The 27,709-nt window shown below is 38.2% G+C and overlaps 3 protein-coding genes across 4 annotated transcripts in view; 1 reads left to right on the top strand and 2 right to left on the bottom strand.

Annotated features, from left to right (window-relative positions):
• The window catches only part of ipo8 (importin 8), a 42,448-nt gene extending 38,915 nt beyond the window's left edge, over window positions 1-3,533 (bottom strand). For both annotated transcript variants that reach the window (XM_061960631.2, XM_061960632.2), the window contains exons 1-2: window positions 3,179-3,533; window positions 1,260-1,341 (exon numbers count right to left, since the gene is read on the bottom strand). In XM_061960631.2, coding sequence (XP_061816615.1) covers window positions 1,260-1,341; window positions 3,179-3,262 — 166 coding nt within the window. In that variant the 5' untranslated portion in view covers window positions 3,263-3,533. The remainder of the gene's footprint in view (window positions 1-1,259; window positions 1,342-3,178) is intronic.
• Window positions 3,534-5,606: 2,073 nt separating this feature from the next.
• Window positions 5,607-21,918, top strand: cog5 (component of oligomeric golgi complex 5). Its single transcript, XM_072913190.1, has 22 exons — window positions 5,607-5,725; window positions 5,872-6,011; window positions 6,699-6,756; window positions 6,830-6,884; window positions 9,377-9,446; window positions 9,638-9,758; window positions 10,985-11,115; window positions 11,916-12,075; window positions 12,283-12,395; window positions 12,923-13,000; window positions 13,377-13,458; window positions 13,527-13,722; window positions 13,944-14,105; window positions 14,168-14,267; window positions 16,454-16,564; window positions 16,683-16,745; window positions 17,604-17,707; window positions 19,048-19,285; window positions 19,373-19,449; window positions 19,952-20,078; window positions 20,170-20,249; window positions 21,393-21,918. The coding sequence occupies exons 1-22, from the start codon at window positions 5,671-5,673 to the stop codon at window positions 21,526-21,528; spliced, it is 2,457 nt and encodes an 818-aa protein (XP_072769291.1). The 5' UTR covers window positions 5,607-5,670; the 3' UTR covers window positions 21,529-21,918.
• Window positions 21,919-21,994: 76 nt separating this feature from the next.
• Window positions 21,995-26,731, bottom strand: ndufa5 (NADH:ubiquinone oxidoreductase subunit A5). Its single transcript, XM_061960634.1, has 5 exons — window positions 26,636-26,731; window positions 25,484-25,528; window positions 23,529-23,645; window positions 22,364-22,429; window positions 21,995-22,148 (listed from the first exon to the last, which is right to left on the bottom strand). Exons 1-5 carry the CDS (start codon window positions 26,654-26,656, stop codon window positions 22,047-22,049), a joined length of 351 nt encoding a protein of 116 aa, XP_061816618.1. The 5' UTR covers window positions 26,657-26,731; the 3' UTR covers window positions 21,995-22,046.
• Window positions 26,732-27,709: the final 978 nt, after the last annotated feature.

The raw sequence follows: 27,709 nt of genomic DNA, 5'->3' as shown, positions 1-27,709 counted from the left end.
CTAAAGCTGTACGGAAAATGTGAAATTATAGTAAGAGTGGGAAATTGTTAGATGGAATGTTCCATTCATTCCAACTTGAATTTGTTGGCTGGAATATGTGAAAATACAGGAAAACAGAATAATTCATTATAATAATTGAAATTAGGTGCATGTTTTGATGGAATGGTTTGAGTCAGTTAAGTAAGAATTTTCAAGTTCAATGACAATTTGTTTAAGGTAAAAGTGGGTATTTTCGGGTTGTGGAAAATTGTTAGTCCAAATTTCCTAAACGAGCTGAAGGCTTTGATGTTTGGGAAATGTGAGAGAAGTAGAACTTCCATCCATTTTCTACCGCTTGTCCCTTTGCGGTTGCGGGGGGTGCTGGAGCCTATTTCAGCTGCATTCGGGCGGTAGATGGGGTACACCCTGGACAAGTCGCCACCTCATCGCAGGGCCAACACAGATAGACAGACAACATTCACACTCTAGGGCCAATTTAGTGTTGCCAATCAACTTATCCCCAGGTGCATGTCTTTGGAGGTGGGAGGAAGCCGGAGTACCCGGAGGGAACCCATGCAGTCACGGGGAGAACATGCAAACTCCACACAGAAAGATCCCGAGCCCGGGACTGAACCCAGGACTGCTCAGGACCTTTGTATTGTGAGGCAGATGTACTAACCCCTCTTCCACCGTGCTGCAGAAGTAGAACTTGTAAAAGCTTATTGTCAAAAAGAAATGGTACATGGGTTATACTTGTATAGCGCTTTTCTACCTTCAAGGTACTCAAAGCGCTTTGACACTATTTCCACATTCACCCATTCACACACACATTCACACACTGATGGCGGGAGCTGCCATGCAAGGCCCTAACCACGACCCATCAGGAGCAAGGGTGAAGTGTCTTGCTCAAGGACACAACAGACGTGACGAGGTTGGTAGAAGGTGGGGCTTGAACCAGGAACCCTCAGGTTGCTGGCACAGCCACTCTGCCAACTGCGCCCCACCGAATAAAAACGGATATGGCAGAATTGAATGCAAGAAAAGTGAGCTTGACACTAAAGGCGACAGATTTATTTGGACCATTACAGTTAAATGTTTTACCTTTATACAATATCACAACAGAATTCGAACAAATCAATATTTGATCAAAATCAAACTACTAAATGCCTCTTCAGAAGAGGTTCAAGCATTCCACAGCACAGCAGACGGCAACAGGAGAGATGTCCCAAAATGGCCACTACAATGGATACATTCATTTGTCATATCCATATTTGCCATACCTGCCTGGCGAACAGGAAACTCCACCTGCTCTGATGCAATTATTTGGAGCAGAGTTGGTGCAAAGTTGATGATCTTGTAGGACTAAAACACACCAGAGAAAACAGAAAATTGAGAGAAAACAGAAAATTGAGAAAGTAATTATTCGATGTGTGGGAGTTTAACCCGTACAATGATATTAACAGTTCACAATTTTTTATTGTAGGTTTAATTTAACAGATAGCAACAAATTGTAAAAAAACTCAAATGTAATACAAATTGTTGGAAAAAATAAATTAATGCAAGTTAATGAATTATTTTTTGATTGCATTCAGTATAGTAAAAAACGATGGTTACTAAACTAAATTGACCTGAAAAAATTAATTAACACACATAATATTACCAACTCCTAAACAAAGTGACAGGATAGTTCATTCGTGTTTATATACATTGTTTATTTTGAAACCACAAAAGTCCATGTATTATGGCAAATTATGCAAGTCATTTCTCTACCAGTAAATAAGGCAGATGCAGACGCCCAGATGAAAGTCGGCAGAATGAAATACATTTTTCTTCATATCTTGGTTGTAAAAATCGGGTGCACTAATACATTGAAATGTCATGTCATTAGGTTTTTAAGGATGAATAACCCTCAGATCCAGCGCCCCTGATAGCCTGGCTTACATCTGTTTTGTTCGTGAACTCGCAACATTTCTCTCATGCAGTTGATTTTGGGGTGTGTGTGTGTGTGTTTTTGAGCATCGCCAGCATTTTTCTTTTGCACTTTTTTTTCAGTTTAGTTCTGTTCAGTTTCAGTTTATTTCGAACATGCATACGATACAATGTAAGCGTTTATATGATTGCAGCAATTTTAATTTACAACATGTTCCAGTCAGTTGCATGCGTTTTAGTTTCAGTTACCATGAATTGATTAACGTGGACCCCACGTTGTTACCATTTAGTGGTCAATTGTACGGAATATGTACTGTACTGTGCAATCTACTAATACAAGTTTCAATCAATCAATTGTATGGTGCGTTATCGGTTTTGAATAATTTCCTTGTTTGGAGTGTTTGGCCTCTGTCAGCCGCCGTACATGTAATAACACAAACAAACCCTCTCTCTTTCTATGCCACATCAATGTGGAATGCACTCCCAACAGTTGTAAAAGAAAGGGCATCTCTATCCTCCTTCAAAACCGCACTAAAAAAACACCTCCAGGCAACTTCAACCCTAAACTAACACCCTCCCTACCTCATCATACCTCTTCGGATTGTAAATAATCAAATGTAAACAATCAAATGTAGTCACTTTTTCTTATGCTTTCTGATCGGTCTCTCTGTGTCCAATACTTGCAGTACATATGTACCAAGTCAGCCCTACACTTTTCCAATGTCAATTTCTCTGATGATGCGATTGTTGATGACTGAAGTGTTGATACCAACCAAACTTAACCCCCCCCCCCCCCCCCCCCCCCCCATATCCCACACCCTGGATTGCAAATAATGTAAATAATTCAATTTATATACTGTGATGATTATCTTGTGTGATGACTGTATTATGAAAATAGTATATATCTGTATCATGAATCAATTTAAGTGGACCCCGACTTAAACAAGTTGAAAAACGTATTCGGGTGTTACCATTTAGTGGTCAATTGTACGGAATATGTACTTCACTGTGCAATCTACTAATAAAAGTTTCAATCAATCAATCAAAAACCCTGCAGCAGCCTAATAAAGCAAGCTACATGCAAAATGGGAATGCATACAGTCCATTTACATTACTCTACTTGACGTTGTGATGATAGCAGATTTGATAGTAGTGTTTCTAGCTGCATGTGCTTAAAACAACAACGTAAACACACTCTTAAAGTCCAAACACAGTTCACAATGACTACAGTTAGTAGTATAAACAACTCACTGCTTTGGACAGCACCCACCTGATTGAGTTCATCTTCTGCCGATCTTCTCAGTTTAGGATCGATAGTTCCCCTCAGAGCCTGGATTATTCGGTTGGGATCCATGCCTTCACTTAGATAAACGGGTCTAGTGCACGGAATTAAAACTAGCGAGACCCTTCCTTTCCTTTTAATTCAAAAGGCCGTTGTGTAATTGCAATAAATGTCGCCCGAATAGTAAATTAATTCGACACTCGGACGGAACGTCCACGTACCATGTTTATTGGGTACTACTATTGTTCGTCTAACTTCACAAATAATGCAGTAAGTGTTCTCTCAGTGAAATTTCATAAAGCTTATTAGGACAAAACTGCCGCCAAGCAGCAGTTTGTGGACGTAAAAGTAAAGTCAACAAACGCTTTACGGCTTATTCTTCTTCGTCTGCACGAGAGTGCCTGTGTCTGCTGCCATCTTGAGTTTACTGCCAGCACTCGTTGTTTGGTTTAATTCATTAAAAAAATGTAACCTAAATGTAGCACCACAGATGTAACAATTACGACAAAGTACACATTTTCATTTTCGCAAGTATGTTTTGACCTTGAACGTTGTTGTGCGTCGTATATAATCACATTTGTACGATGTTATTACAACATTTCCACAATGTACGATCATTTTACAATTTACACCTTCAATATATGACTAGTTTAACTTCCCAAAATTAAAGAAATACAATTTAAAAAAATATTAATGGAATATACCTTTCAAAGGATTTCTTGAAACTAAAATTTAACATGGAGGTTGATGGCTGTTATATATTGGGAGCTGTAGAGGATGTCAATCATCTGTTTGTGGAATGTGAGAGTGCACATGTGTTCTGGGAGAAGATCAGAGATTGGCTGAGAAACAAGGGTGTGGAAATGTCCCCATTCACTATAGAAGAGATCAAATTTGGTATTTTTATAAACGACTGTAACATAGAAATGTTTGTCAACATTATTATGCTCCAGGCAAAAATATGTCTACGAACAATGGGAGACCGGGCTTTCTTCTCCGCCGCTCCCAGTCTGTGAAACGCTCTCCCTGACCACCTGATGGCACCACAGACTGTGGATGCTTTTAAAAAAGGCTTAAAAGCCTTTCTTTTTTTAAAAAGCCTTTTTTTTCAGTTATAAATGATAAATAAATGGGTTGTACTTGTATAGCGCTTTTCTACCTTCAAGGTACTCAAAGCGCTTTGACACTACTTCCACATTTACCCATTCACACACACATTCACACACTGATGGAGGGAGCTGCCATGCAAGGCGCTAACCAGCACCCATCAGGAGCAAGGGTGAAGTGTCTTGCTCAGGACACAACGGACATGACGAGGTTGGTACTAGGTGGGGATTGAACCAGGGACCCTCGGGTCGCGCACGGCCATTCTTCCACTGCGCCACGCCGTCCATACTAGCTAGCTATTTGGCTGTTCTAGTTTCTATTTTCATTTATTTCTTTATTATCTTTTTTATTTTATTTTTTTTTAAAATTTTTAATACACTGTAGCACTTTGAGATTGTTTACTCAATATAAAGTGTTTTTTACAAATAAAATATATTATTTATTATTTATAATACATAAATGTCGATTTATGAAAGTAAGGCCTACATTTTCTAATTTGCTTAATGGGTTACAATTATCAATCAATTCTTGGAGAATGATTAAGAGTAGAAAAGCCCTTAAATTGATATCCTTGTTAAAAACATTTTAAGTTATTCAGGTAGCCATTTTTGTCTTTTTTTTTAGTCTTTTTTTTTTAGTATTATTACTCTATCTGTATTTGCTTTTGTTTTCTTTCCTTGATGTTGAAAGTGCCTTGACTTTTGTGTGAATGATAAATGTCTGTCTGTTGTTCAATAATAAAAAATAAAATATATGGCTAGTCTGAGATCGGTAGGTTGTGAGTTCAAACCCCGGCCGAGTCATACCAAAGACTATAAAAATGGGACCCATCACCTCCCTGCTCAAGGGTTGGAATTGGGGGTTAAATCACCAAAAACGATTCCCGGGCACGGCCACCGCTGCTGCTCACTGCTCCCCTCACCTCCCAGGGGGTGATCAAGGGTGATGGGTCAAATGTAGAGAATAATTTCGCCACACCTAGTGTGTGTGTGACAATCATTGGTTCTTCAACTTTAACTTTAACTTTAACAAATACCTGTACTGCACCTGCTATTGTGCATTGTCTCAAGTGCGTCTTTACAGCCAGGTAGGGGCGCTGTTGTGTCGGTGGCAGCCGTCTGTTAGTTTATTTAAAGATAGAAAATAACTCATACGCTTTATTACATACGGGTGGTCTTTGTATTGTAGCAGATGGTTTAGAGAAACGTCAAAAAATTGACAATTTTAAGCTTCTGCTTCTATAATTTGCCATTTTTAATTTGGAAACAATGCCACGGATGTTCATCGAATAAGAACATTATACCAACGAAGAAGAGTCGACCAACGACTGTGTACACGCAATCACGTCAACGTCATCAATTGCGGAAGTCAACATGGAGTGGACGGTTCAAGGCAGCGGAGTACCGATGAATTCATCTTTAAAAGACGGTAAACTACTCCATAAACCACCTCGGGTGTTTCAGGCTGGGCTGTCGTGTGTTGTTAAACAATTTTACAACGTATTGAGGAAAAAATGTCACTTGAAAACGTTTATAAATGATGTTTACAAAGCGTACGTGTTACTGTGTTTGCAGAGTTGTACATAGATTTCCTCTCAGAGGGGTTTGATGTGAAGACATACACTGCTCAAGCTATCCACCATGCTGTCATTACTGAGCAGCTGGCCAAGCTGGCGCAGGGAATCAGTCAACTTGATAAAGAGCTTCATAGCCAGGTAAGTACACCATACACTGCACAACCAGACAGACAATCACACCATAAATCTGGATATGGTTCCTGTTTGCACCATCATAAACATACAGTATTGCAGATCTCGGACACAGTTTAAGCAGTCTGATTTGACCATTACGAGTTGACACTGTTACACTTCCTTGTGTTTGCATTTCTTCTAATGGGAAAGTCTTGAGAAATGCCAGCTTAACGTTAAGTAAATTAATATAAAGTGCACTCTTTTCAATTAGACTTAGACTTAGACAAACTTTAATGAACCACAAGGGAAATTGTTCCATACAGTAGCTCAGTTACAATGATGGAAAGTGTAAGGATGGAAAGGACGATGCAGGTAATAGACTAAATATAGCGATATCAACTATAACATATATACGTAATATTTACATAATATATGTAGAGTATATTATATATACTGATATATTATATTATGTCTATATCATATATACAATATATAACAATTACCATGTACAATATTACAGTATATGTGACAGCTGCAGCATAAAATAGAGAGTAAATCCGGCAGAAAATAGACATTAAAAACAAAGAGAAGTAGCTAACATAGAAGGTGTCAGGTAATAGACAGATATCATCTATTGCTGTATGGCGAGTGATTATACAGCTGGATGGAGTGCGGAATGAAGGATTAGATAGTATGTGTTTGTTTTTTCAGGTGGTTGCCAGACATGAGGATTTATTGGCACAGGCAACTGGGATAGAATCTCTAGAAGGTACTTACTGACATAAGAAACCACATGAGGTTGTCAGCAATCACACTGAATTGAGTTAAATTGTTGTTTTCAGGGGTTCTTCAGATGATGCAGACAAGGATCAGTGCACTACAGGCAACTGTTGAAAGGTAAACATGTGCCCAGAGTGCAGCACAGGGGATATTCGGAGCACGTTGCTCATTTTTTATATTGACACACCCAAATAATACGGTTACTAAAATAAAATAAGAACAACAATGATATAAGTTCATTTACAAATACTTTTATTTTATTGGCTCAGAGTTCTTGACTTTGTAAAGTGTAGAACCACAAACACACACATGCACACACCCACACAAACAAGTGAGCTGGCTGTATTGCAATCGCTTCTTTACAGTTACAGTTCACAAACTTTCATAATAGAAATGAATAGAAATACAGAGTTAGCTTAGGTAGTTCAGGTTTTCACCCAGTTTACCAATATCAGGATTTTTCCCAGCTTGAGATGTGCATGTGGTGTTGGGGGCGTGGTTAATGTGACATCATCATATACTTTGCATAATTGTTGATGATACACATATATATTTTAATGCTAAAATAATACATAGCATACATTTAAAAATAAGTCTGTGTAATTAGTATTAACATTTTAGTTATATCGTTTTGCTTTATTTTTATAATTGTTTATGGTCCTGGTTTCGATCCTGGGCTCGGGATCTTTCTATGTGGAGTTTGCATGTTCTCCCCGTGACTGCGTGGGTTCCCTCCGGATACTGCGGCTTCCTCCCACCCCCAAAGACATGCACCTGGGGATAGGTTGATTCGCAACACTAAATTGGCCCTAGTGAATGAATGTGAGTGTGAATGTTGTCTGTCTATCTGTGTTGGCCCTGCGATGAGGTAGTGACTTGTCCAGGGTGTATCCCGCCTTCCGCCCGAATGCAGCTGAGATAGGCCCAGCACCCCCCGCAACCTCGAAAGGGACAAGCGGTAGAAAATGGATGGATGGATTATTGGCCAATGTAACACGGGTTGTATGTGACAGCTGCTGGTCTTTCAAGTAGGGAAAGCTATTTTTCAGCTACTCTTTAAACATGAGTACAGTCACCAAAAACAGATAGTTTATAAACATGCTAGATTTTACAATGAAAACTTAATTTAAAAAAATATAAATATTTCTATATCAACAAGAACAACCGAATAAAAGTTGAAAAATGCTTTGGCAGTGTTTTATATTTCAAGATTGCTGATTCGCTCATTTTGCTGTCAGTTAAAAAGGGATTCAGCCCAGACAGGTCATCCAATCGTCATGTGGAAGTCCGGCAACGCACTTTCGATCACTTTTATTCATTCGTTCACCGTCCCTGGGTGGGAAAAAGTCGAGTATTTATCCAATGATTGTCTAGTTTGGCTGCAGCACTGTGACGCTACCACAGCCGCCGGAGCAAAGATGCGGCAAAGTGGCCGAGCGGGTGGCTCCTCGTCTTACCGCCGAGGCTCCAGACACTCGCGTGCGTTTTGCTTACGGTTGATCAAAGTTTTTCAGTGGCCACATTTTGTACGCATCACTAGTCATCCATCCATCCATTTTCTACCGCCTGTCCCTCTCTGGGTCGCTGGAGTCTATCCCACCTGCATTCGGGCAAAAGGCGGGGTACACACTGGACAAGTCACCAGCTCATCGCATGGCCAACACAGATAGACAGACAGCATTCACACTCACATTCACACACTAGGGCCAATTTAATGTTGCCGATCAACCTATCTAATCGTGCTTAAATAATATAGGCTATATATCCATTCATACAATATATTACTTTAATGGTCTCCACGTAAAAAAAAAAATCCAAATTTTTAAGGTGTGCTGGCTTCAATTTAGCCATGGCGCCACACCAGCGCTACGCTTAGATACATATAGGGAAAACCTTGAATATACTGGTGGTGATGAGCGCATGGTCAGAATGACGTCATCATATTATTTGCATAAATGGCGATGATGCATATATTTGATTTAAAAAGGCTAAAAAAATTATATACATTTAAAAACAAATCTGTCATTAGTAGTTAGTATTAACATACATACTTCTGTGTACATACATATATGATCAGTTATGTAGAGGAAACCCTGTAGTTAACTTTGTTCTGTTTAATTAGTTCACAAAATCAAAATGAAAAACGTGTCAATAAGTTAATGTGCTTGCTCCTCCGCAGATGATAAACTGTAAACTTGACCATGTAAAGAGAAATGACATGCTGTTGTATAAATAAGATAAGGCTATTTGCTTTTTTTGAAAATGTAAATAATAATGTATGAACCTTTTCTATATGAAATGTATTTTTAAATGCGTATGACGCTATATTATTTGTACAATTAAGTTGACACTTTGGAGGCGAGGGCTGGACGACTCCCTAATATAATGGTAGGGAAACACAGAATTTTATATTGGAGTCGTTGAATTGATGTGCTGTCATTGCTTGGTACAATGCAGGAACTGAAACTGATTTACAATCATGTCCGCTTACTAACTAAATAGGTCAATATATGACACACTGCGAGGATAAAGTGTGTCCCTACTTTCTGTAAGCCATATTATTATTATTTTTTTTTTTTTTAAATATCAGCCTGTGCATGTGTTTGCAGGATAAGGTCTAAAATTGTGGACCCATACAACAAGATTGTGGCCAGGATAACTCAGCTGGGCAGACTACAGGTAAACGCCCCATGAATCTTATGAATAAATTATTATGCATTTCATCATTCTACATCACCCTACTTTTATTGATTTAACAATTTAAAAAACTGACAGCCTTGACTGAAAAAACACACACACGAGAAGAGAGATAACTGAAGCAGACAGTGGTCAACTTTAACGTAATATCATCTTTCTTTTTTTTGGTCCAGGTTGCCTGTGACCTTTTGCGCAGGATTATTCGTATCTTGCATTTAAGCAAGAGGCTTCAGGTTCAGCTTCAGGGTGGCAGTCGGGAGATAACGAAAGCTGCGCATAGTCTCAACGAACTTGGTAAGCCCAAACTTTTTTATACTAAAGTGCCGCAAACTGAAAAATCAAAGAATGCGGGCGCCATTGTAATGTTTTCCTTATTGTAAAATAGTAGATACTGTATTTAGGTCCAGTGCTTCTCGCAGGTCTGCAGTTTGTTTGTAGTGGGCCGCACAGTAAGGAGATCTTGGTTTGAATCTCCTGTGTGGAGTTTGCATGTTCTTCCCGTGCGCGTGTGGGTTTTCTCTGGGTACTCCGACCTTCTCCTTCATAACAAAAATATACATCTTATGTTAATTGAATACTCTAATTTGTATAAATGTGAGCGTAAATGGTTGTTTGTCTCTTTGTACCCTGCTATTGGCTGGCAACCAGTCTAGGGTGTACGCCACCTCTCCCCCAAAGTCAGTTGGGATAATCGCCAGCTTATCTGCAACCGTAATAAGGGTAAGGGGTGTAGAAATTGGATGGATGGAATGTTTTGTTGTTTTTCAATCAACAAGAATGAGATTCATTTAATTTTCATGGGAAAAAAAGTATACACCAGGATTACAATTTTGTTAAAAAATAGCTGTTATAACAGTAGTCAATGGAGCTGAAAGAACTCTTATGAGAATGTGTAAAAAAAAAAAAAAAAATTATATATATATCTATATATATATACACAGTATATATTGGTAGAATTGTTATTATTCTACCAATGTTAAAATCAAAAACACAATGCAATTTAAAAAAAACACTTTGAAATTTGTGACTGCTAACCTTCAAACTGAACAATCATATCACATAAGGAACTCATGCAAAGCTGTTTTTGGGTCTTAATACGATGACTACTTGCCGTTTGAACACACTCAAAATACTAAGTGTAAGTGTGGAATTGCGTAGATTGAAACACAGTCTTTGATTTGTTTTAAAAGCGGATTGAATGAGGAAAATTAAATATCAATGTTTGAAGTGAAGGTAATTTGAATGTGGGTGTGAGTCATTTAGCATTATCACAAGCATTTTCTCCAGTAATACACTGCCTCCAGAAAATGCTAATGACCGCTGTGCCAAATTGTTTTTATAGCTTGTGGTGTACACAGCATGTGTGGTGGTTTTCTCTTTAAATATTCACTGTTCTTTCATTAATTATCTTTTGAACACTGACATCTTTTTGTTAGTGTATATTGGATGTCCAATGTGAAATGTTTAATCAGTCAACAATATTTGTTAATTTGGTTCCCTTTTCTTCAAATACCTTCCAGATTATCTGTCTCAAGGAGTCAATTTAAATGGCATTGAGGTGATCGAGAATGACCTGCTACTGATCAGTCGAGCAAGACTGGAGGTGGAAAACCAGGCGAAACGATTATTAGAGCAGGGTACAGAAATTCAGGTAAAAAAAATGAAAAAAGTTTTGAAGTTACCATAGTCTTTTTTATGTGTTTATTTGGAGTTAGTCTAACTAAGGGTTAAGATTGGGAGTGATATTTTTAAATATTTTCATTTAATTGTATTTGCTGTTTGAACTGAAATTCGGTTGTGAAATCTTCAAATATCAATATTGAAAAGTTTTCGCTAATGGTGACTTAAGCAGTGCTGACTTTAAGGTTTTTAATGTCAAAATTGCATTTGCTGAATAATGTGATAATATTATGATGCATGTGTGACATAACACACTTTTCCTATAATAAGTTGTGTACTCTGTTCCTGAGAGCGCACATTTTGTGCTAACCCAAATCCATTACCGTCTTGTGCACTTACCGGATATTATTACAAAATGATAACTTCTTCTTCTTTTTATGTTCACTACTTTCCACTGCTACTTGTTGCTCATAAACCACCATTATTTCTAGTTAGACCCCCCCCTTCTGATATGGAGTTAAGATGCAACTAGTGAGGGTGTCCATCACTGCGCACTTGTCATTTGGGCTATTTTGACAGAGCACTGCGTTGTTCCATACTTGTCAGTGTGAGTGTGGAAGTATGGAGGATTGGAGGGACAAAATAATGAAGGATGAAAAGCAACCTGTAGCAACAGGAAAGTAGTGAACAAATAGTAACAATGTCAATCTGTTTGGGCACGATACTATCAAAATTCATAAACTAAGTAAACACTTTTTGAAGTGTACTCAGGTAGGTACTCCATTTTGAAATACAGCCTATGTGTTTTCTTTTGTACCATTTGTCTGTCAGAATCCGACCCAGGTTGGTACAGCCTTGCAAGTCTTCTACAACCTTGGTAATCTGAGAGAGACTATCAGCTCTGTTTTGGCGGCCTACCAGACCACCATACAGGACAGTATCATCAGCGCTCTGGACATTAAGAGCTTGACACAGCCAGCCAACCCCAGAGGTAAATGCATATCGAGTAGTTTCTCTTACATTACTAACAGTTATTACGTACACCACTAGCAACCATGGATTTGTTGATGGTTTTGTCATGTTCATTGTATTGTATCACTTGTGTACGCATTGGCAGTGCCTTGTTGAGCGGACAATAAAAGGAGAAATTGTATTAATCGGAAGTCATACAAATATTTCACTGAATGTTTCCGTTTAGGTGCCCCAGGAAGAGCAGTGCTCCCAACACCTGGCAGCACAGCAGCTTTCCGTGCTGCTCTTTGGACAAACCTGGAAAAACTAATGGACCAGATATGTGCTGCGTGCAAACAAGTAAGGAACTATACATCTATTTTCTATGCCGCTTCTCCTCATTAAGATTTGGGTGAGAGACGGGCTCTACCTTGGACTCCAGTGATGCCCAGTCAATAACACATGCTCTATAGCAGTGGTGAACAACCTTTTCGAGCCCAAGATCCCTGGTCTCGACCAAAAACCAAAGCAAGAACTCCCCCTGCGTCAACTATGTTTATATATATATATATATATATATATATATATATATATATATATATATATATATATATATATATATATATATATATATATATATATATACACACACACATAGAATAAAATCAGGTGGTGATCCACAACCTCCTTTTAGAGCCTTTTATCATGAAAATAATTACGTGGAAATAGAATGTGCAAACTCCTAACTGGAATTTGAACCGGGATCTTTTGACTGTGAGGCCGATATGCTAACTGGTAATCACCAATCCACTGTGTTGCCTAGAAACTGTGATTTTTGGAGAGAATGAATAAGCCTTTTTCAACATATCATGTTTCTGTATTTGTAGGTGCAGCATCTTCAGAAGGTTCTGATGAAGAAGCGAGACCCTGTCACTCACAGGTGTTTCATTGATGAGATTATTAAGGTGAGTGTCACCTCAGTTATCAACATAAAGCAAAATCTACCATACTTCTGAGGCATTTCAAAAAAGAAGAAAAAACAATAAAAAAAAATCAGGAATGATATGTAGTGCATTTAGAAGTAAATGTTGCACCTTAATTTGTTTTGATCCTACCAACATACATTCTCACATTCCACCTTGTAGGACAAGTGCTCCTAATCGTGCTTTTATCCACTAGGTCAGTTAGTCTATCCCTGCTTTATGTGAAAAATACTTTGCGATGACGTCAGTTGTTGGAGCATTCTTACTTCACTCGACACAACTTAGATATTTTAAAGCATACATGCATGCATTGTGGGCATCCGAAGACAGTGCTTTTGTTGTATTGGACTCATGGTAGGATGGCGAGCCTGATATCCTGTACACCTTTTGGACCGATATCACCAACAATCTGAAAGAAGAGTTTTACAAAGCAACTGAAGGTAAAATATGCTGCTTGTGATAGTGTCATGTGGAGTAGATAAATGTTCTTATTGTTTTTTCTTACTAGCATCATCTTACCTGAAGCAAGCATTTGAAGGAGAATATCCAAAACTGCTGCGGCTGTACAATGAACTTTGGCGTCGCCTCCAGCAGTATAGCGCAAGCCTGCATGGTGCACTTATAAACAGCGGCGGAATAGACACCACTCTGGAGCTAGAAACAGACAGCCTAGACCTCTTCTCTCAAACTAAGCAAGACTACAAGTAAGCAATGCAACCCAACTTACTAACTTTTCTCCAATTCCCACATGCTACTGCCACTCATTTTACGAGTGGGACACACTCAATGCCCAATTTACATTTATTTACACACACAAAAGTACTGAAAATTGGTATCATTAAGTACGGGTATTGATTACCAGGCACCGAAAATTGGTTCAACTGTGAAAGGTACCATTTCAGTCTTGTGGTTTTTGTGCGTGCAGTCCAGAGAGGGCGCTGAAGGATTCCCTGCGCCCGTATGAAGCAGCTTACCTTTCCAAGTCCCTCTCTCGCCTGTTTGATCCCATCAACCTGGTGTTCCCAATGGGCGGACGCAACCCACCCTCACATGATGAATTGGAAAGCATCATCAAGACCATCAGCAGGCAAGCATACATGCCAGTGAAATGGAGAAGAATCTCTTCATTTGTCTCTTGTTTGTCTGCAGTGAGCTGAATGTAGCATCCATCGATTCTGACCTTTATCTTGCTGTTGCCAAGAATGCTGCCAAGACCGTACAGCTCTTCTGTGTCAAGTCCGAACAGCTGGTATGCAGAACTTACTTTGTGCCATACTTGCCAACCCTCCCGGATTTTCCGGGAGACTCCCGAAATTCAGCGCCTCTCCCGAAAACCTCCCGGGACAAATTTTCTCCCGAAATTCAGGCGGACTCGGGTCCTCCACAATATAAAAAAGCGTACCTGCCCAATCACGTTATAACTATAGAATGATGGAGGGCGAGTTCTTGGTTTCTTATGTGGGTTTATTGTTAGGCAGTTTCATTAACGTCCTCCCAGCGTGGCAACAACACACAACAACAGCAGTCACTTTTTTGTATACCGTAAAGCAGTTCGTCTGCCGTAAACAACAATGTTGTGACACTCTTAAACAGGACAATACTGCCATCTAGTGCATTTGATGAAATAACTTTTGTGCGTGCCACACATCAATGCATCATCAGAGAGGTTCAGCATGGTTCGAAAATAGTGACAGAGAATAGAACAAGGATGGACAATTCAACCCTTAACTCAACAATGAGTAGATGAGTGTTATGTGTGTGTATATGTGTAAATAAATGAACACTGAAATTCAAGTATTTATTTTATATATATATATATATATATATATATATATATATATATATATATATATATATAGCTAGAATTCACTGAACGTCAAGTATTTCTTAAATATATATATATCCATCCATCCATCCATTTTCTACCGCTTATTCCCTTATATATATATATATATATATATATATATATATGAAATACTTGGTGAATTCTAGCTGTAAATATACTCCTCCCCTTTTAGCCACGCCCCCGTCCCACCCCGACCATGCCCGCCCCCACCCATCCCCCCACCTCCCGAAATCAGAGGTCTCAAGGTTGGGAAGTATGCTTTGTGCCCATGTTAGAATCATTCTTAAATTCTCAACTAAAAATATGTTTGCATCCATACCTGCAAACATGGACACATTTTTTAGCTGACATTTGAATGACCGTATTGTGGACGCTGTTTTACTGCATTCCAGGAACCTCATTTATAAAGGTTGCTGCACACAAAAAAGAAATGAAATGTACGTACAAAACTTTCACCACAAACGTTGGTATTTATATAAAAATTCTATACGGAAAAGATTGCGTATTTCTATGCACCCTTTCGACCATCCGTAGAGCTCATGCAAAGTTTTTCAGACCGACTGAACACAAGTTATATTTTTTTAGAGGTGCACGTCGCGCTACGAAAGATATTTTGCGGGGAAAGGATGCAACCCGGTGCCTTGATTACAGGTTTGTAATCTAACCAAGTGTGAAGCAATTGGGATGAGAATCAGCACCTCCAAGTCCGTGTCCATGGTTCTCACCCGGAAAAGGGTGGAGTGCCATCTCCGGGTTGGGGAGGAGATCTTGCCCCAAGTGGAGGAGTTCAAGTACCTCGGAGTCTTGTTCACGAGTGAGGGAAGAGTGGATCGTGAGATTGACAGGCGGATCGGTGCGGCGTCTTCAGTAATGCAGACACTGTATCGATCCGTTGTGGTAAAGAAGGAGCTGAGCCAGAAGGTAAGGCTCTCAATTTACCGGTCGATCTACGTTCCCATCCTCACCTATGGTCATGAGCTTTGGGTTATGACCGAAAGGACAAGATCACGGGTACAATCGGCTGAAATGCGTTTCCACTGTCGGGTGGCGGGGCTCTCCCTGCTGCTGCTCCTCCATATCGAGAAGAGCCAGATGAGGTGGTTCAGGCATCTGGTCAGGATGCCACCCGGACAAGGAGGTGTTTAGGGCACGTCTGACCGGTAGGAGGCTACGGGGAAGACCCAGGACACGTAGGGAAGACTATGTCTCCCGGCTGGGATGGGAACGCCTCGGGATCCCCCGGGAAGAGCTGGACGAAGTGGCTGTGGAGAGAGAAGTCTGGGCTTCTCTGCTTAGGCTGCTGCCCCCGCGACCCAACTTCGGATAAACGGAATAAACTGGATGGATAAAAAGATTGTAGGAAAAATCAAGAATAATGAAGTAATACATCAAAACTTCTGGCCAAAAATATGGCATCATTTACTGAAAGGACAAAAAAGTCAACCTTTGTCCCCTGAGAGTTATTGAGTATTTACATGTTAACAGTTTAACATGGAAAGTTTTTTATATATATATAAATAATTGATTCATACACTTCTTCTTTTTTTATTGAATAATAATGGATTCATACAACGCTCCTTTTTTTGTAGTTGGGTACTCAAGGAGATGCAAGTCAGGTGATCGGTCCACTAACTGAAGGCCAGAGGAGGAACATTGGAGTAGTCAACTCGCTCTACCGTCTGCAGCTTGCTGTTGCCAAGGTAAGGCGTTACACAAAATATATTAAGATCAATACATTAAATTATACCCTCCATGCTAGGAAGTGAAAAAACCCTTCACTTATCAAAACTTTGACTTGACTGTTTTTTTTTTTTGCAGATCATTTCTAGTTTGGGGACAAGCCTGACCGCTCCTGCAGAGGCTCTCTCTTCTTCTTTGGAGGTATGAATGAATGAATGAATGAATGAATTCAACATGGAGTCTTGCAATGAGTTAGCTACCTTGATGAGTGTCCATGTTTGATGGCTATAAAGTAGGGATGTGCCGATAAATCGACCACCAATCAGTATTGGTCGATTTTCATGAAAAAGTATGTTATCACCTTTTCCGATTATTTAGTTTCAATGCCGTTCACAAACGCTGATATCGTCTGGCTAATATTGTATTCATTTTTAGTCTCCTAGCTGAAAATCTAGAAGCTAATTGTGTATCACCATATACAGTGTGGAACCGTTCCGGTTTATGTAATAATAATAATCACTTTCATTACGGCAAATAAACACATGGGGCATTTTATTGTAAGAAAACAAAACAAGGCTGCCTCATGTTAGTGCAGATTTCCTGTCACTTCTCTTGCGATGCACAACGCAAGTACAAACTGCACCCACTGTGTCACATGGCCTTCAAAAATCCGCAATGTGTTAAAAAAAACTTTCAAAATATGCGCATGACAGATCAAGATCAAATATGTCATATTTATTTTTCATTATAAGCTCTGTTTTGCAACCTTGATTAAATTAATCCCCTGATTATTTGTTCCCGATCTGTAAAATAAAACGTGTGCAGGACAGGATTGGCTTACCTCAGTACAGATAATGAGTGAGTTCATTATCACATTTTACTTGAAATACAATATTTATTTCATTAGATTTAATAGCATTTGACTGTCGTAGTGTCTACAGAGAGCAATGTTGGCCCCCGAGACAAATGTAGTCTATAGTCCTTGGGTTTTGACATCAAAGAGCCACTGGGTTTGATACACTAAAACTTAAAAACGTTCTTTTCCTGTTGTGTTTTCAGGAGTGCCAGGCGCTGATGAGCAGCGCGGTGCAGCCTCTCCTGCAGTCCGTGAGCGACTCAATAGAGGCCATTTTAATCACACTGCACCAGGAGGACTTCTCAGGGTTAGTCTTTTTCTAATCACAGACCCTCTTCAATCAATCACAGCTTTCATTTAAGAGACGTTTTCACAAAAATAAGACATATGCTATTTAAAATGACAACCATTTTATGTACTACATCTATTATATTTGAAAAAAGTGTCATAATGGTAGATATAATTTAGTTTTTCACCAAGGGAAGAACACTGAAAACATTTAAGGACGTGGATTTTGATTTTTTACAGGGTAAGAAATAAACAGCCTTTGGTTTATAGTGACTAAAATAGGCTAAATCGGGGCCTTCTCGCTAATCTGCACGTGTCGGACATTGATCGGGAGCTATTGGGCAGCCCAGGACAGAGTTGGCTCTCTTGGTTGCTTTGTTGGGTTTGTTCAGTGTGCAAAATTTATAATTTTTTGCAAATTGTTTTGTTTTTCGTTGTGCTTTACTTTTGTAGCTGTATGCAGATATGTATATTCATATACGACAGTATGAAGGGGCAGCTAGTTGCATCACCTCTGTCCTCTTTTAAATGTATTTTACGTCCTTTGTGTTCTTTAGTATTTCCCTCTTGTTTTCACCTGATTTTTTGTGGATTTTTGTATCTGCACTGCAACCACATACTTTTCCCTTGTGGGATAAGTCAAGTTTATCTTATCCTAAGTAGAATTGTTTTTGGAGCCTTTTCACCCCCATTACAAACATTATTTACACCTTAATTATTCTTTTTTTTTATTACTCTACATAAAATTACCAGACCAGCGCTAACACAGTGCGCCACAGGCGACAATAAGAAACACCGGAGAAATTTCCCTTTATATTTTTATCAATTACCGGTAGGTAATGGGAAGGGGGGAGGAACACGTTTGCAGTCAAATTTAATTTGAAGCGCGCAGTTATTCATTTATTGACATTTTACCTGCACTTCTTCACGCAAAACACAGCGCATGTTTGGATGTGTGGATAAGCATATTATTGTGTCATTAGTTACATTTCAAAAAAACATTTTTTGACGCCTTTTGGTTTTTCCCACAGTGATGGACAGCTTTAAAAGAAAGATTTCTGCGACAGGTGTCTTTTCTGTACATAACAAGCTGAGGTTTGGAGTACTTTCTTAAAGGAACAGTACTCACTTGTGTGCGCCGTGGGCATGTAACCAGTCTGTTGGGCTCAAATAGCTTTGATGAAATTAACTTATAAACTTATTTCAGGTTTCTTGTCTGGTTTTATAACTGCTCCAAAAAAACTACGGTACTATAAAAATGATGGTACTGACTGTTTATATCTTTGTAAGGTTCTTATCGCTGTAAAATCAACTCCTTTTCTTGTATATCGCTAACTGTCCTATTTGTGTGCGTTGCAGGGGGCTGTCCAACCCCAGCAAGCCTGATGTTGTCTGCTCGCTCTACATGAAGGAGCTGCAGGGTTTTATCTCCAGAGTGATGGCCGACTACTTCAGACACTTTGAGTGCACTGATTTCATCTATGAAAGCACAGAATCCATTGCTCAGAGAGCGATCGAGTTATTCATACGACATGCCAGCCTGCTGCGCCCGCTGGGGGAGGGCGGGAAGATGCAATTAGCGGCTGACTGTGCACAGGTGAGGACTGAAAAAAAAAACGACCTCAAGTTTGATTGAGTTTTTCCACTGCTAACTGCATTAAATTGTGCATTTTGTTGTCTTAAGATGGAGTTGGCTGTGGCTCCGTTATGCAGAAGAGTATCAGATTTGGGAAAAGCCTACAGAATTCTTCGCTCTTTCAGGTACGTAGCCACAAGCGTCAAGGGGGATCGATTTTATGAAAAATTGTTGATGTCGACATTTGGTGTAGTTTTAAATCATCCACACCACTGGCGTGTCAAATGTGTGGTTGTGTCAAAATCCATACAAAGCAAGGAAAACAAGAAAGAAACTGACTTTTACCTTCAAAATGCACCCATTTATATTAAGTACAAACGAAAGAAAACAATATTGTCAAACTACTCCTTTATTTTCGTCATTAGTGCCAACATCACAAGAAAATTTAGCAATGGCTCGTTTTGGTTAGGTAAACAATTGCTTATGTCGACATGGGTCCGCTAATCTGAAGAATATCAACCTAAACGGTAGTGCAGGGTGTATTGTAAATAATTTTTTCCTTTGATGATATCAAAACGAATTATCCACTAAATTGTTAGCAAACAAAATGTTAAACACTAAATTTTTAAGACACTTTTTAATGGACACAAAAATGTCAACTGCATTACCATAATGTTTGTGTTCCAGGCCACTGCTGTTTCAGACCAGCAATCTAATCATCAGCAGTTCAGCTGTGGGGGAACTTATTCCTTACAGCACCGTCCTTCACTTCCTGTTTACCAGGGCCCCGTCTGAGCTCAAGTCACCTTACCAGGCATGTACTCGCACACGCACACACTCTGTGGATAACCTGATGGACTTTTTCGAGGAGGTGAAAAGTAAAGCATCATGTCTTCCACCCCCAGAGAGCAGAGTGGTCCATCACTAGATACTCCCAGTGGATGGACGCTCATCCCTCAGAGAAAGATCGCGTCACACTTATTAGGTAAGCGTAGGAATCATAAATTGAACTACTGTACTTTTATTCATAGGGAAAAAGTTGTGCATCAAATTATGTTTTATCTCCTGGTAAAAAAAATGTGTATTAAAAGGGTGAGGAACACATTGAAATATTATTAATGTTAAAAATAAAATTGCAAGGGGAAAAAACATATACATTTCTAATAACATTACAACTTTAGTATTGTCACATTGATTTTATTTAGTAAATCATAACTTTTTGTAAAGCAACTTTATTCTTGTAAAATTAAAAGTTTTGTCGTAATATCATTAAAAATGTATTAATACATTTGTGAGGAAAAAAGTACTAGTTATTGTAGCAAAAACATTACATTGCATTATGACCGTATTGAACATATTTTCTTAACATTTGACTTTACTGTTCTAAAGATATAAATTGTCTTTCTTTTAATGATTTTACCTTATTTGTATATTTTTTTATTGTCAAAAATCATCATCATAACTTTTATAAATATTGCAACTTTGTAAATGAGTTTTCTTGCAAAGTTCACTTAATTATAACATTTTGTTGTAAAGTTTTTGTAATACATTTAAAATATTAAGTTGCGAAAAAAAAAATTAGTTACTGTAGTAAAAAAACTTTATGTAACTTTTACTCACCTTATTTAATTTTTTATATTTACTGTTCTAAAAATATAATTGCCTTTCTTTTGAGACGTTCTTCATATAATTGTATGAGTATATTCTCAAATTAATTTTTTTACTCATTCAATTATAACTTTAAAATATCGCTACTTTGTCTGCGTAAAATTAGAACTTTTTCTGCAATGATCAGACATAATTTCTAAATAAGTTTCTGTAATACCAATTGATCATTATCAATATAAAGAATACATTCAAAAATAAAGTTGCAAGAAAAAAGCATTAGTATTTAGTAAAAATAACATTTCAAATGAAAGGTTCTGACCTTATTTAATATTTTGACTGTACTGTTTTAAAAGTATGATTGTGTTTATTAAAAATGTTACTTAAAAACATTTTTTAACGTACTTTATTGTCAAATAGTTTTTTTCCTCACATGTTGGAACTTAATTCTTACAATACCGGTAGTTATGTCAGCTCTTCTTGTCGATGAATGACTTTTGACTCCTGCGTTCCCTGGCGACAGAGGCACTCTGGAGGCGTACGTGCAGTCGGTCAGAGCTCGGCAGGGGAAGGAGTTTGCACCCATCTATCCCATAATGCTCCAGCTGCTGCAGAGAGCCACTAACGGTGCTTTGGAAGCCAAAGCCCCAGGATGTTAACACCTGCATGATTTGACCTTTTCAAAATGAGAGATATCATTTTTGTGAAGGACAACTTTAACAAATTGTGAGCAATATTCACACTATTCAATGATCGGTCCTTTATGAATGAAACATGTTTGTGTATATTCGCAGTACAACCAAGGAGCTTACTGCAAATACCATATGTTGCAGTAAATGGATACTCTGTATTAAATTACTTAACACTTCATGTATTTTGAATTTTTGTGGAATTACATATATCCTGACATTTGTGTATTTTTATTGGACACAAGCCTGTTTTGTAAATTCTACAGTACCATGCAGAGGTGTGATTAAATACAGTAAAAGTATTTTTCATTACTAGTACTTTATGTAGGTGTTTTTATTTAATTGACATATGGTTGGTTCTAAGTTATTTAATTAAATATATCACGATGATGGGTGGTTTATTTTTTTAATTAACAATTAACGACAGTACCATACAGAGATTTTTATTTAATTTTATTAATGACAGTATTATACATTGGTGTTTAAATTTAGACAGGCCATTTCCACTGGTTGGGAGGAGGTTCTTCTATCAGTAGTTCCCATGGTTTCCATTGAGCCATCTTTCGTGACAGAGCCAACTCGCACTCTGCCTACACACACACACACACACACACAATTTTCATCAGTGCATGCGCCACAGACTATGAATGTTGTGTCTTTGCAATCATTTGTCAATGATGTGTTTTTAGATTTTACAACTTGGCAGCAGAAGGCCCAAATGTAGTTGCAATAAACATACTGCAGCTAGACTACATTCATGTGCTGCCAATCAATAATAACCAATCAGGAGCACTGTGAACAGTACCTGGAAAATGACCTCTTCAATCTGTCCACCATTGATCTTCTTCTCCAACATTACAACATCAGGCTCCTGAGAGGAAAACTAATTTCATCGAATTGCAGATATCAACGATTCTCATAGGCTGGCCGAAAAATACCCCCAAAACATTTGGAACTATACATTTTATATTTGCTTTATAACTTATAAAGTAGTTCATTACACATGGTATAGAAATTTTTACACACAAAAAAATTTATATAAAATATTTTCAACACGGATTTTATGGCTTTGGTCCATTTGAGGCCTGTGTTAATACACTGTCAAAATGAACAAGAAGAGTTGCACATGAAGCCTTGGCGAATTATGCAAATAAGACGATGACCTCATCCCCTCCCCCAAAAGATTACAGTCATATATAAAACACAGTAGCACCGTATCATAACAGAAGTAATTGAAGGATATATTTCATAAAGAATAGGTCGCTAGTTCTTAACGACTTGGGATGAAACCATATGAAAATTTCATATCACGATTATTGTGACCCAAATTATGGCAGTATTGTTGAATGTGCTCAAGAAATATTTATATACACACTGAAATCTCAGGGTTCCCCTTACATATAAATGATCGTGGCGCAACACCACGGCAAGATTAACACCGCCACACCTTCAAATAAGTTTCTTTTTCTTTTTTTTTTTTTCCTTTTTTTTTTTTTTTTTTACTTGAAAATGTTAAGGGATATATTGTATGAATGGCTACAATATATCTGTACTAAGAGAGCACAGCTTGTAGTTAAATGTGTACAATTGAATATTGTAGTTGCTAAGACACCAACATGTTTATATAAGTTTATTTTGGGCTATGTTTTTTCATAATGGGGAAAGACTATAATGTTTCTTGTTTTCATGTTAGCTTTTAAGCTAGCTAGCGAGCTGGCACCAGTCAGTCCATGAGCTTATCAAAAATGTAGTTATCAATCCCGTTTTTTCGATAAGTAAAAAAAAACATTCCCTGCAAAAGTCCCCAGGTAGAAAGATGGGTGTTTTCAGAAAGCCAGTGGAACATTTTCTGTTCATCCGCCACCATTAAAACATGTCTGAGTCTGCAAACTGCTTAGAGCTACTTTAAGATGACCAGCTGTAATATTCACACAAACTTGCTCTGCAGTTGAATAAAATGTGTCACTCACCGACTTGACGTAGTCAAACTTCTCGTTTACCAGCTGCTCAGTGTACTTCCTGTAAGCAGCATCTTGCGGCATCGTCTGCAGAGACGCCAGGATCTTGGTGTAAAGAGCCTTCAGACGCTGGAAGACAATCATGCAGGTCACAGGAGTGGAACTCACAAACTTCCTTTTTAGTTCCACTCATTTCTTAATGTGTGGCAACTTTGGATAGTTTGCAATAAACCAGCAGGAATTGAAAAAGCTCAACACATTCTGCATTAAAACACTTTTGAAAATGTCTACATTTTAGGGAAGAAATAAATGTAAAAATGGGGATTGAACTATTTGGAGTACAGCGGGTGGGAAAATAAGACTAAAAGTAATTTGATGGCAGCCAGATGCATTGAACTTGGATTTTTAAGTGTCAGTTGAAGTCACTATTAAACGTTAGATGTGATGTATTAAATATAAGTCATGGCCAAATTACAGAGATTTAAATGGACTTGGTGGTGCCATGTTGGGATGAAGTCCTATTCATCAGATTGATCCCGATATCTTTTTCATAACCCGTTTTAATACCAGTTCAATCATATTTTATTCATATTTTAATAAGCCTTGTGCAAGCTTAAGGTTGACTCTACACACGTATTCTTAGGACCCAAAAGGAATCCTCTCATAAAAGTGTCGTAAGTCAGCAGTATTTTTTGCTCTTTTCAATGATGGACATCTTTGAACAACTTGGTACCCATCTAATCGACTTGTGCAGGGTGCACCCCGCCTTCCGCCCGAGTGCAGCTGGGATAGGCTCCATCCCCACGCAACCCTGAGCGGGACAAACGGTAGAAAATAGATGCATAGACAGCTACCTAATCATATAGTTTGTATTATTTTGTATGTTTTTTTTCATATTGCATGGCCTTTAAAAAATAATAATTATGTAATATATATATATATATATATATATATATATATATATATATATATATATATTAGGGATGTCCGATAATGGCTTTTTGCCGATATCCGATATTCCGATATTGTCCAACTCTTTAATTACCGATACCGATATCAACCGATACCGATATCAACTGATATATACAGTTGTGGCATTAACACATTATTATGCCTAATTTGGACAACCATGTATGGTGAAGATAAGGTACTTATCTTAAAACAATATAAAAACAGTTACATAGAAACTAGTAATTAATGAAAATGAGTAAAATTAACTGTTAAAGGTTAGTACTATTAGTGGACCAGCAGCACGCACAATCATGTGTGCTTACGGACTGTATCCATTGCAGACTGTATTGATATATATTGATATATAATGTAGGAACCAGAATATTAATAACATAAATAAACAACCCTTTTGTGTGAATGAGTGTAAATGGGGGAGGAAGGTTTTTTTGGGTTGGTGCACTAATTGTAAGTGTATCTTGTGTTTTTTATGTTGATTTAAAAAAAAAAAAAAAACGATACCGATAATAAAAAAAAACGATACAGATCATTTCCGATATTACATTTTAACGCATTTATCGGACATCTCTACTATATATATATATATATATATATATATATATACATATATATATATATATATATATAAAAAAATATACAATATTATAAGAAGTAAATAAATAGGTTGCAGTGTAGGATATTTGTAGTTGGGTATTTTTAGGTCAATAATTCATGACAACATTGTTTTTGATACAGTAGACATAATTATGATCTTTACAGTGCGTAGAGATAGAATGAGAAATAAATCAGGCAGGACTTGCTTGAATTCACACAAGTCTTTTATGTACATCTGCTGTGTTATATATATATAACTGCTCAAAATCATTTTCATTGCATTTCAGCGATTTGACACCATTTTAACTAATTTACGCTCATCAAAGCTCTGAGAATGATGCTCATGGTTTTATGGCGCCAACTGGTGGTTAAATGACGCAATGGACGTCGTGTGTGTGTCTTACCTCATGAGGATGTTGGGACACTGCCAGTCCAACCAGGCCAGTTGTCTGTCAAAGACAGTCAGGACAAGTGTTAAAAGTTGAAAAAAATACAATACAATTGTATTTTGTGTGTAGACACAACGAATCACAATTTAAAAAGTAAATTAAGTTTTGTGTTATTTAAGAAAAAAAAGTCATATAATTTATATATTTGAAATAATTGTGCAGAAAATAACTTTACCCACACTGTTATAAGGGAAGTGTATACATTTGTGTAAAAAGGTGAAATCATTTCATTTTGGACAACAGCAAAGCTGTAATTGAACAAAATAAAGAAAAAGTGAAGCGCTGTAAAAACTTCCCGGATGTACCGTACTGAATATAATGTATTGCAACATCAATAATAAACAGTCAATATGGCAACATATTATATTATGAAAACTATTTTAAACTAAAGTTTTTTGAACAATGCAAGGAGGACAGCAGTGTTGTGCGCTTCTTCAAATATGACTGTGGTGTGTTTACATAATTCCCCCATGGAACTCAAGTTATGGTTAGAGAGTTCCGGTCAGACAGGTTTGAAGGGAACACTTTTCCGTTGTTGTTGTGCACAGACTAGAGAACAGCTCCATCCTTACTGTACGTTGCTGAATGTCATTAAAACAGTTAGCTCCCTCTTTTCACACTCCCTTACTTACGCGCTGCAACATCACCAATGTCCTCTATACTTGGTTTTGAAAGCATAATGTTCGCTCAAATATGTGCCTATGAAGCCCATAGCTATATACAGTGTTGCTGAATAGCATAGCATATTAGAATATTAGTGCATAAACATGGGAAACGTCCATGTAGCCGGCGATGCGATCCATCCATCCTTTTTTCTACCGCTTGTCCATTTTGGGGTGTCGGGGGGTTCTGGAGCCTATCTCAGCTGCATTCTTCGGGCGGAAGGCAGTGTACACCCTGGGCAAGTCGCCACCTCATCACAGGGCCAACACAGACAGACAACATTCACACTCACATTCACACACTCGGGCGATATGCTCGCTAAAGCGGTCATTTTGAACGGTGCAGTTGATTTACCTAACAACACTTTCCTGGATAATAATAATGTATTATGTACATGCGTATTGAATAAGTAATAAAACAGAAAGCATTGACCTCTACTCGTACCTTTTTCAGAAGACCTGCCATGGTCTTTACACCGGACAGCCCGAGCTAGGATTTCCGGCGACTGCTTATGACGTCATGAAATCATCAATGCTGTGGGTGTTCTTTAAATGTTGCGTTTACTAAACGCGGAAATCGAAAAGACTGCGTGGTTGCACAGCTGCAGTTTGCGTTGTACCGTAGTTATTTTCCGGTTTTAAAATTATTTGCAAAACATGGAAAATGTAAAAAAAAAAAAAAAAAAAGAACGTTCCGGTCTTAATTAGTTTTGATGTGGTCTCATCTGACTTATTGGCATCTTTTTATTTTATTTTGTCTCGCAAATTTTCTGATCTATGTATGTATATTTTAATGATATATAGTCTGCGCCCTGTAAATTGTCAAAAGAAATTGAAACAAAAGTGCCATTATCGGCTTGTATATTCAATCATTCAATTAAAAAGTAGTTTTCTGGTTGTGCATATATATATATATATATATATATGTATATGTCCGATAATGGCTTTTTGCCGATATCCAATATTGTCCAACTCTTTAATTACCGAAACCGATATCAACCGATATATACAGTCTGGAATTAACACATTATTATGCCTAATTTGGACAACCAGGTATGGTGAAGATAAGGTACTTTTAAAAAAATTTTACAAAATAAAATCTCAGTGTATATATATATATATATATATATGTATATATATATATCCATCCATCCATCCATCTTCTTCCGCTTATCCGAGGTCGGGTCGCGGGGGCAGCAGCTTAAGCAGGGAAGCCCAGACTTCCCTCTCCCCAGCCACTTCGTCCAGCTCCTCCCGGGGGATCCCGAGGCGTTCCCAGGCCAGCCGGGAGAGATAGTCTTCCCAGCGTGTCCTGGGTCTTCCCCGTGGCCTCCTACCGGTCGGACGTGCCCGAAACACCTTCCTAGGGAGGCGTTCGGGTGGCATCCTGACCAGATGCCCGAACCACCTCATCTGGCTCCTCTCGATGTGGAGGAGCAGCGGCTTTACTTTGAGCTCCCCCCGAATGACAGAGCTTCTCACCCTATCTCTAAGGGAGAGCCCCGCCACTCGGCGGAGG

This window comes from Nerophis lumbriciformis, linkage group LG05 (assembly GCF_033978685.3).
Source record: "Nerophis lumbriciformis linkage group LG05, RoL_Nlum_v2.1, whole genome shotgun sequence".
In the NCBI taxonomy this organism is placed as follows: Eukaryota; Metazoa; Chordata; class Actinopteri; order Syngnathiformes; family Syngnathidae; genus Nerophis; species Nerophis lumbriciformis.
The sequence above is the reverse complement of the archived record's forward strand: the minus strand, read 5'-3'. Positions and strand labels throughout refer to the sequence as shown.